The sequence below is a fragment of the Poecilia mexicana genome, unplaced genomic scaffold (genome assembly GCF_051168715.1).
Source record: "Poecilia mexicana isolate PSO_F unplaced genomic scaffold, ASM5116871v1 scaffold_3, whole genome shotgun sequence".
In the NCBI taxonomy this organism is placed as follows: Eukaryota; Metazoa; Chordata; class Actinopteri; order Cyprinodontiformes; family Poeciliidae; genus Poecilia; species Poecilia mexicana.
In genome coordinates this window covers 16547386-16557581 of record NW_028263372.1, presented here as the reverse complement: position 1 = coordinate 16557581, position 10196 = coordinate 16547386, and the positions used below count along the sequence as shown (strand labels likewise).

Here is a 10196-nt window from a genome sequence, read left to right as displayed (position 1 = left end):
GTGTCAGATGTCATTTCTTTGTCTTGCTATATCAACACTAACAAAAGTTCAAGTCTAATGTATTGTACTCATTTAACCTCATTATCCGTACACATTTACAGTCAGACACGTCTCTTTATGTAAAACAAAATGCTTGTACAAACAGAAACAGGTTTTTAAATAAAGAATAAATAACCACAAGCTCCATCCCTGATGTAAAAATTAAGGAGATTATTTAGTTTTTTTAAATATTTAATTCAGTCCCTTATAATCAAAACATGCCGCCACCCATCTTTCCTGTCCAACAACAGTGCAGCAGCAGCAGCTGCTGCTGTCAGTCAGCTTTCTGCTTCAGACAGGCCTTTAAGCTTGACCGGAGGGAACTTGAAATATGGGCAGGATCTGAGGCTCCGCATGGGATTGTTGGACGAGGACGTTTTAAACACTGCGTTTGTGTGTAACCTAAAACCACAGAGGGTTAGAAATAACAGCTCCTTCGAGATCAGCCTTCACGGTGACCCACATCTGAAAAGGCTTCACCTTTGACCACAACACACGTACTGTGGTTGGCTCGTGCACGGTAACATGTCCTGTTTAGGGTCTGCTTGTCCTCCTTCGAACATGGACGCTCGGCAGCCCAAAGCCATGGAGGACTCCAGCACCAAACAAGGCGGTAAGAATTTGGACTTGTGCTCAGAACCATTTATTTACTCTCTGTCCAGTCCCTCTCCATATACTTTAAATGAACTATATGCGTTTTTTTTCTGGAGAGGCAGTTGTGCTGAAGCTGGAGTTTTCTGCAATCATGTCTGCATGAAGTGAAAACAGAAAGAGGGTTTGAAACCGTGCAAGCACTCCACAAGCTTGGCATTGTCACAGTGGGCTTCCCTGACCTTTTATCTATACCAGCATTGCGTAACGCAAAGTTGTGGGTTGGATGCTCGCATGTCAACGCTCTCATGCAGCCAACGCAGGTCAGAGGAGAGATGACAAGCCTCTGTGTGATTCACAGAGCAAAGAGTCAAACGTTCTAGAAAAAAAAGTCGAGAAAAAACACATCACTGTGGTTTTCCTGATTTTAGTTTGTGGTACTTTTGCACCTCTTTTATCTGACATACATCTCTTGAAATGTTGAAATGTCTACTCCTCTCTTTCTTGTTCATTTTTGGCATCGTGGCATCGTGGTTTGACTATTATAATTGATACTTTTCTTTACAGATGCCAAAGAGGACGTCACTGAGGATGCAGAGCTGGCCAAAGCCATCATGTCTCGGCAATTCCACCCATCGGCCATCGGTCCTGAGACGTGGGAGGGATACATCTTCTCTGATCAGGAGATACGGATCAAAGAGTCCACAGACCTCTACGGAGCCGTACTCTGGCCCTCGGTGCGATCTTACCCTCAGTACGGACAAGAAACAAAATATTTAGATAATCTAAAAGAAGGGTTCACATATTAGACTATAAAATGAAACAGCCTTAATGTCAGAATGTCAGGAGTGCTGCAAATTAAATCTGTGATGCAAGAGAAGGCCAAAACATAGTGAAGCCAAAGGTATAAACTAGCTGTAATGAGATAGCACATAGGGTTGGGTTGCTGGGCCCGCTGGTGTAGAAAAGAAACCAATTTATTACTCACCCCAAAAAAAAAGACTTTTTTTGTCAAATAAAGGATGTCAACACAAATGCGTATTCTGAAGAAAATGTGCTCTGGTCTCCAAAATAACTGCATTTTAGACTAATGTGTCCAAAATATAGATATTTAAAAAATCCAGGACTTCATTTTTGTTTTATCTATAAAACTTTATCTTGCTTTAATATTTTTCTTAAAGAGAAAAAGTTTTGTACTTACCAACCTTCCATAGACGTTAAAAAGTTACAGTCATAAAGTCTCTGAAACAGTGACAAGAGCAGTCTTTCTGTTCAATCTGACCATGTTTTCTCACTTCCACAGTCAGGATCACACCAAATGTCACCAAACTAAATGTTTGAGGTTTAAACACACAGACTTATTCTTGCTGATGACCCCTCCCATTAACCAGAAGTGTATTCTCCTCCAACAGGCCATGGTGCTGTGCCATTTCCTGGAGACCAACCAAGACAAATACAACCTGGCCCATAAGAATGTGATTGAACTGGGAGCCGGAACTGGGCTTGTCACCATTGTTTCCAGTCTGTTAGGTACTCCAATAAAAAATCTGGTGATTTGCATGGACGTGATCATGCTTTCAGTTTACCTTGTAATTACTTTTCTCTGACACTTTTCGCTGTCTCCCAGGTGCCAAAGTAACATCCACAGACCTGCCAGATGTGCTGGGGAACCTCCAGTACAATGTGACCCGCAACACCAAGGGCAGATGCAAATACATCCCTCTGGTGCGTTTTGTTCTTGACCCACTTATAACACAGTTATTTTACCCAGTGCAAGTCTAATTTACAACTTGAGAAAATAGAAACAAATATAAAATGAGTCTATTTTGGAATCTATCAAATCACTCTGATATTTTAGTGCAAATAAAATGAAATTTTAAAGCATCGCAAAAAAGAAGAAAAAAAAAAACATTTTTGGCTATCAGTTGTTTAATAGGTTTGATGACTCTCTCCAGGTCATGGAGCTCATCTGGGGTCAGAACGTGGCTGAGCGTTTCCCTCGTGCTACGCATCGTTTTGACTACATCCTGGCAGCTGATGTGGTGTACGCGCACCCTTACCTGAATGAGCTCATGGAGACGTTCGACTACCTCTGTCAGGACGGCACTCAGATACTGTGGGCCATGCGTTTCCGGCTGGACCCGGAGAACAGCTTTGTGGACCGCTTTCAGCAGCGATTCCACCTCGAGGAGCTGTACAACCTGCCCAGTCTGAGTATAAAACTGTACCGAGCCTGGAGGAAGGACAGCAAGGACCAAACAGAGGCCGCATGAAATCAAGAACACACAGGACACTGAGTACTTACTATGAATCTGGGTCTCAAAGATCATAGTGAATGGCATCAGCAGCAATTGTTTGTGTGTTTGCAGGCTTGCCAAAAAAAACGACGGACATCTAAGTGTTTACAATGCTCTCAGCACAGGTGAAGCTACTTCATTTCATTTGAAAATCAAAGGGTAAAATATGTAAATAAATACTTTCTCAAATACATTCTACAACTTTGTATGTTTTTGTGTGTAATGTCCAAAAACATCACTGTTAGGCTATGTCTGAGGTTCATTATCCCTACATGTGTGTGTGTGCGTGTGTGTGTGTGTGGGGGTGTGTGTGTGTGTGTGTGTGTGTGCGCGCACGTGTGTGTGTGAGTGTGTTATTTGTTCTGTGTTGGACTGGTGGCATGTCCAGATCGCACCCAGCCTCTTGGCCCATGACTGCAAAAGAATATACCCTTCAAGGACAAGCAGATATAGACAATGACGTGTTAAAACACAACTTTAACAAACATATGAATCATTTTGAGATCAAGTCTTATTCCTGAAGCTATTTTTGAGTTTTTTCTATTAGATGACTAAACTGTTAAAGGTCATAGTTCAGCAGCTCATCACTTTTAGGAGGTCAAATTAAATATCACACCCATATTACCCCTTTATTTGGCTCTCTGTATACCACTTCAGTAACCTGAACACCAACGCTCTGCCCAATTTCTTCCATATTTTGGAAACTCACCAGTTAATCAAATTGGAAAGAGTAAGTTTGAGTCAGCCTCTATAAATGTAACCTGTTAAATCTGATACTTTGATGATTTCAAATCCTCCAAGGTTTTCCGGGTCTCTTTCTGTCCTGGCGTTCCTGGTGGTTCTGGTGGATGTGTGTCTCTGGAGCGAGAGGAGTGTTGAAGAGCTGGATTAAAGGGATGCAGGGCATCTAAGCTGCTGGTGGGCAGTAAATACCTCCGCCTTTGTCAAGACAAATAAATACCCAACAGCTGAAGCCTGTTTGTGGCCTTATAGGAATATCTGTTCACTTAATTTCTCTTTTCACAGCCTGTCAATACTAAAAATCCTCTCACAGAGACACAACGCTGGAATTCTGCTTTGTCACCAGGCTAAATCCAGCATTTAAAATAAGATTTAGATTATAATTCGTGACGGGTATGTCTGATGCTGTCGACATTAGAGCCGCCTTGTTTTCTCCAGAGCTTGATACGTGCAGGATGCAGTCCAGCCTGATCCTGTTACCCTCTATCTCTGCTGAAGCAATTGAGGCCATTGCAGGAAAAGCGAGCAAGAGGCATGAAGGCATCCTAGACTACGTGACTAATTTTAAATAGACTATTTGTTTGAACCATTGACCCAGCCCTGTGTTTGGGCGTCTTTGCAAAAATAACTGTTTACTGACAGAGATTAGAGTTACTCTACACCTTTTTTTTCCGATATGGGCAATGTTTCTTGCTTAAAAAAAAAAAAAAAAAAAAAAACATAAAAAATGAATTGCTTTTTCTGTCACAAGTAACAGTTTTAAATTACGCTTTGAAGATGTCGATTTTCCATGAAGGACAAGTTCACGTGATCGTCATCACGGCACAGTAATCCAAGTAACTTCTATCATGACATATTCTGTGTTTATCAGTCTCTGCTTCTGGGTGTCAAATGGAGTCAACAGGTCAGTAATAACACTCACTCTCTGCCAAGATGCTGTCATGTCAAACACAAATCATATCCTGGGTTGGTTTTCTGCACAGTGAAAACTTGTGCTATGTCTTTCTGTGTTTTTCTATTGGATACAGTCAACCCATTAAAACCGATGCGCCGCCATAATTTATTAGGGCTGTTCTGACCCTAAACAACCGTCATTATTTTTTTGTAGGTGTAGCATTCCTCCTCTTTATATCTGATTATTTTATGGGTTAGGGACCCCACTGTCTGGTTCTCTGCAGATGGACCACCAGCAGACACGTAATGAAGCAAAGACTCGGCTTATTTGACCTGCCCTTCTTCCTCTTGGCTCCTCCTCCATCTCCTCTTTGTTTGTGCATTTGAAACTTTGTGCCCTCTGCTCCTCTACGAGGTTTATTCCTAATGAGCACAGCTCTAAAAATACCCTTCTGCCCTTGTACTGATGATGGGAGTGTCCTGTTGGATGCTGAGCCTCTATAACATCGCAGTCCATCGTATCCAGACACAGTTGAGGTGCTCTTTCATGGGAATTGAAGCGGAATCGGATCACAACTAACAGGTGAGACACCAGAATAAAATATTTTCTTATTTTTATCAGAGCGATGATAGAAATCCAGCTCAGTTGAAGAAAAAAGAAACTAATCTAACATTGTTTTAATCATTGGTATGTTTGCTCTCATAAGTACAAATTCAAATTAAATAAAAACTACCTTCTTTCTAACAACACAAAGGATTTTATATGGAAACTTTGAGTTCACCGCTTGCAGAAGAAACAAGCTTCGCCAGAACAGAGGAGGAAGATGAGGCTGAAGAAAATGAAGAGGAGGATAAAGGTAACTGTAACCAATGTGGTCTCTGTGTTTGACTCACTCCACAATACATCTGAAACTATCACTTTTATTTATTTCTTTCAGATGATGCACAAACAGAGGAATCAGCTGTCGGGAAGCAACGACTGGCGGCCTGGGCTCCGTGTTTTTACTGCAGAATGGGCAAAGAGGTGTACAGCTTCGCTGGCCATGAGATCGTCATCGAAGAGGGTCTTGACTCATTTGCAGGCATGATATGGCCTGGGGTGAGTGTGCTGGTGCTGGTTCTGAGGTTTTACTTTTTATAAAACCCAACCTACTGTGGAGAAGTATGGGCCAGCCATGCTTCTCTTCAAAAACAACACTGAGAGTTAAAGGGATCTGACAGATTCAGATGTTTGATTTTGCCACTTGATGTTCATTGTAGAGTCAAGGTTATCCACTCTGCACCGTGGCGTTGCAAAATGTTCAGAAATGCTTTGATTGAAAAAGCCATGAGTAGCTCGCCAATTCTCTGCATCCCAGTGCAACACAGGAAGGGAAAAATCTACAATTATACTTCCTTTCCTACATTAAGTTTGAGGACTGTAATGTCATGTTTGGCTGTAACCTACTACCTATTAAACTAAAGTTATTTATTCTATATTGGACATTTGGGTAGTTGCTACATTATATGTTTTACTTTGCATTCATTCTTTGGATTTACACACTGACAGTGGGAATTATTGCTGTTTCTCCCAGGCTTTGGCTCTCTGTCACTACCTTGACACTCACCGTGACCGGCTGAATCTCGTGGACAAAGCCGTCCTGGAGATTGGAGCAGGAACCGGCCTTGTGTCTGTGGTAGCGGCACTTCTCGGTACGAGTGAACGTGAACCTGTCTGCATCGACTGACAATGAACACGTGCGATTGCTTTAACGGGCCAGTTTTTTCAGGTGGTTGGGTCACAGCGACAGACCTTCCAGAGGTTCTGAGCAACACTAGAGCCAACCTGTGCAGGAACACCAGGGGTCTCTGCAGACACACACCCCAGGTGGCACCTCTGTCCTGGGGCTATGACCTGGAGAGCACCTACCCTTCGTCCGTCTACAGGTATGACTACGTCCTGGCAGCTGACGTGGTTTACCATCACGACTTCCTGGATGAGCTCTTGGTCACCATGAAACATTTCTGCAAACCAGGAACAACACTGATCTGGGCCAACAAGGTCCGATTTGAGTCCGATCTAGTGTTCACGGAGAACTTTAAGAAAGCCTTCCACACAAGTCTGCTGGTCGAAGAAGGAGAGATGAAGATCTTCATGGCAACGAGTAGGGAAGGAGATGGTGAAGTAGATCAGGGGCTGGAAATCCAAGATCTGTTGGGAGAAGAGGATGGAACGACTGTGGAGAAAGAAAGCAACAAAGACGACAATGAAGACAAACCTTCCTGTGCCTGTAAAGAGGTGAGAGCTGATATACTGGACAGTTACAATGAGGAGGAGTGGGAAAAAGACAAAGAGTTTGAAAGTGATGAGGAGGAAGAGGAAATTGTGACCTCTAAAGACGATGAAACACATGAGCAAAGTGAGAATGTTGCAAGCAATGACAACAGTTCTGGTGAGTTATCTTCACACACAAATAATTTAAGTACCAAAGGATGTGCTAGGACTGTTTGTTTGCATATTACAGATGTTCAACAAGCTCAAGTGTGACTAAAAAAATAATTATAATTTATTCCATACAAAACAGGTATGGATTTTGAGTTGTTAGGTCTTTGTTGTGTTTAAAATGCTGTTCTTATCTAATCAGATCGACGTGTTAGTTTGTCAGCAGACTATAAAATGAAACAAACAGCCTTAATGAGAATGTCAGGAGTGCTGCAAACTAAATCTGAGATGCAAGAGAAAGCCAAAACATAGTGAAGCCAAAGGTATAACTAGCTGTTCCTGAGATAGCACCCAGGGTTGGGTTGCAGGGCCCCTTGGTGTAGAGTATCTCAGATCTCAAGGAAGAGAGGCAGACTGTTTTTTCAATGGCATTGAGCTTATTTAGTCAAAAACAATGCCATATTATGCAGATTTATATATTGTAATTGCACATATCAAGATTTTAATTGTTTTTATAGTCTACGCTCAAGCCTTATGTTTTGTTTCATGCTTTCTGAGTTACACCACGTGTCTGTTGGTCCCTGCAGAACAGGAGCGTTCGGACCAAACAGTTGCAAGGCAGAAATGGGTTCCGAACATCATTTGCCGCATTAACAAAGACATCTACCATTACGTAGGGCAGGACATCGTCATTTACGAATCCATAGATTCATTTGGAGCAATGATGTGGCCAGCTGTGAGTTTGCTACAGTACAAAAAAAAATCATATAACCTTCTTTAGCTTAACGTCATATCAACAGTGTTTTCTTCAATTTGCAGGCGTTGGCTTTGTGCTCCTTCCTTGACAACAACAGGGACACAGTAGACCTGCGAGGGAAGGAGGTGCTGGAACTGGGAGCAGGAACAGGACTGGTAGCCATTGTGGCCAGTCTACTGGGTGAGCAGTCACTGGACTCATCATGGTGTTAAACATAAACAGGACGCAATGAACAGGACAAAAAAAAAAAGAATCTTTGATTGTAATATTGTTTCATAATCTGCCTGTCCAATGAATAGACATTTTTGGTAGTGCGGTAGCAGTCCCAAAATGGACACCCATACATCCCTCACAAAGGTGGCATTCTCCAGTTTTTGATTGGGGATCCCAAGGCCAGAAGGGATATATATTCCCTCCGACATGTTCCGGGTCTGCTCTTGACAGTTTGGGCAAAACTAAGCGAGGCACTGGGGAGGCATCTTGATCATGTGCCCACACCACCTCAGCTGACTCTTTTTGATGTGATCTCTACTTTGAGCTGCTCACCATCTCCAAGGGTGAGTTCAGTCACCCTATGAGACGAGGGAAGTTCATTTCAGATTGTTGTTAGCAGATTATATGTTTTTCTGTTAGTCATGATTCATCGCGTCTTTTTTTGGACTGAGCAAAAAAGACCAGAGTTTCCGAAACAACACACTTAAGTCTCCACCACTACGCCTTGAAAATGAGTCCATGAACACCACAAACAGATGAGGGGAAAGGTGTAGACCTCGCCTCCTGTACTGGAAACAAGACCAACCCTAGGCTGAGAATGCGGACACAGTTTTTGCTTTGGTTGTACGAAGACTGTATAACTCTTAAAGCATCCCCGATATTGGGAGACACAGTCAGCAACTTTGTGTTACGGGGTAACCTAAAATGACATTCCTTTCTTTCTGTATCAACAGGAGCTGCAGTCACAGCCACAGACCTTCCAGAGATATTAGGTAACCTTCAAGCCAACTTAATGAGGAACACCAGGGGTCTCTGCAGACACACACCCCAGGTGGCACCTCTGTCCTGGGGCTATGACCTGGAGAGCACCTACCCTTCGTCCGTCTACAGGTATGACTACGTCCTGGCAGCTGACGTGGTTTACCATCACGACTTCCTGGATGAGCTCTTGGTCACCATGAAACATTTCTGCAAACCAGGAACAACACTGATCTGGGCCAACAAGGTCCGATTTGAGTCCGATCTAGTGTTCACGGAGAACTTTAAGAAAGCCTTCCACACAAGTCTGCTGGTCGAAGAAGGAGAGATGAAGATCTTCATGGCAACAAGTAGGGAAGAAGATGAAGGTGACAGGAACAGACTGAGTAGGCCTACAGACTGCAGGCTCAAAGCCTAAGGAGGTTTAAAAGAACTTAATGTTGAACCTTTTTGTGTGATTTATTTTTTTCAAATGGTGTCAGATGCCCACTAACCTTGTTAAAGGTTGGCAGACATGCAAGATCAGTTTACAAATGTTTTGCTCGAGACTCGGTGTGGAAGACATGTTTACATTTGTTGGCTTCAGGTACCTGAGAACCGTTTAAATGTCAGCTTAGTATCAAAATATTTATAATAGTGGTCATGGCAAGCTTCACTTTGGCTGGTCTGACTTTAAGTCAAGAAAAATTAGGAAAAGTAATGAACCGTTTCTGGAGACTCACTCTCATAATAGACAACTTTATTTTTTTAATACTTCTGCTGTTTTGGTTCTGCCAAAGCATGGGATTTGTATATGCCACTGCAACAACTGGTGTCTATGCTTCTCTGCTGGTGCAAGATGTTTGTGATGATATGCTGCACTGGGTTTTTTACCAAACAATGTCTACTGTGGTCTCATTTGTCCAATGATTGTCCTTGTGGTTCAATCAGATGCCACTTTACAAACTTAACATGACCTGTTGTATTTTCTTTAAGACAGAAGTCATTCTACTGGAAACAATCGTTTGAGTTCATCCTGAAGTGAATTTGCTGGGATGCCTTAATTGATTTCCACTTGTGGATTACAGAACTGATTGGAAATAGCCTTAAAATCTAGATTGATACGCATGAACAGATGCTTCTTTAAAGTCAATCTAGCTTCCATGTTGACATTGTGTTAACACACATCTGTATCCTCAGATCATCAGGTCAGACTTGCGGAGCATCATATAAACAGGAGAATATACTTCCCCTTTTCCTGTTAAATCTTATTAAAGATGCAATGGTCTAGATCAGGGGTGTCCAAAGTCGGTCCTCAACGGCCGGCATCCTGCACGTTTTAGTTTTCTCCCTGGTTTTACACACCTGCATCAAATGATGACTCATTAGAAGGCCCAAGCAGGACAATGACTTGCTGAGGAGGTTGTTACTACCACTAGGGAGAGAACTAAAACATGCAGGATGCCCGCCCTCGAGGACCTACTTGACACCCCTGGTCTAGATG

The 10196-nt window shown here is 42.6% G+C and overlaps 2 protein-coding genes across 2 annotated transcripts; both read left to right on the top strand.

The window, feature by feature from the left end:
* Positions 1 to 364: 364 nt before the first annotated feature.
* mettl21e (methyltransferase like 21e) lies at positions 365 to 3118 on the top strand. The gene is made up of 5 exons (XM_015007975.2): positions 365 to 652; positions 1198 to 1367; positions 2043 to 2160; positions 2258 to 2355; positions 2586 to 3118. The coding sequence occupies exons 1-5, from the start codon at positions 565 to 567 to the stop codon at positions 2901 to 2903; spliced, it is 792 nt and encodes a 263-aa protein (XP_014863461.2). The 5' UTR covers positions 365 to 564; the 3' UTR covers positions 2904 to 3118.
* A 2207-nt stretch (positions 3119 to 5325) lies between these two features.
* mettl21ca (methyltransferase 21C, AARS1 lysine a) lies at positions 5326 to 9619 on the top strand. Its single transcript, XM_015007967.2, has 7 exons — positions 5326 to 5419; positions 5501 to 5661; positions 6137 to 6254; positions 6332 to 6994; positions 7572 to 7720; positions 7804 to 7921; positions 8689 to 9619. Exons 1-7 carry the CDS (start codon positions 5326 to 5328, stop codon positions 9129 to 9131), a joined length of 1746 nt encoding a protein of 581 aa, XP_014863453.2. The 3' UTR covers positions 9132 to 9619.
* The last annotated feature ends 577 nt before the right edge of the window (positions 9620 to 10196 follow it).

Excerpts from the sequence above, each read along its gene's own strand:
- mettl21e (XM_015007975.2), top strand. The coding sequence starts at position 565 with ATGTCCTGTTTAGGGTCTGCTTGTCCTCCTTCGAACATGGACGCTCGG. Across the intron at positions 1,368-2,042 it reads GAGCCGTACTCTGGCCCTCG|GCCATGGTGCTGTGCCATTT; the intron begins GTGCGATCTTAC and ends CTCCTCCAACAG. Across the intron at positions 2,161-2,257 it reads CATTGTTTCCAGTCTGTTAG|GTGCCAAAGTAACATCCACA; the intron begins GTACTCCAATAA and ends GCTGTCTCCCAG.
- mettl21ca (XM_015007967.2), top strand. The coding sequence starts at position 5,326 with ATGGAAACTTTGAGTTCACCGCTTGCAGAAGAAACAAGCTTCGCCAGA. Across the intron at positions 7,721-7,803 it reads GAGCAATGATGTGGCCAGCT|GCGTTGGCTTTGTGCTCCTT; the intron begins GTGAGTTTGCTA and ends TTCAATTTGCAG. Across the intron at positions 7,922-8,688 it reads CATTGTGGCCAGTCTACTGG|GAGCTGCAGTCACAGCCACA; the intron begins GTGAGCAGTCAC and ends CTGTATCAACAG.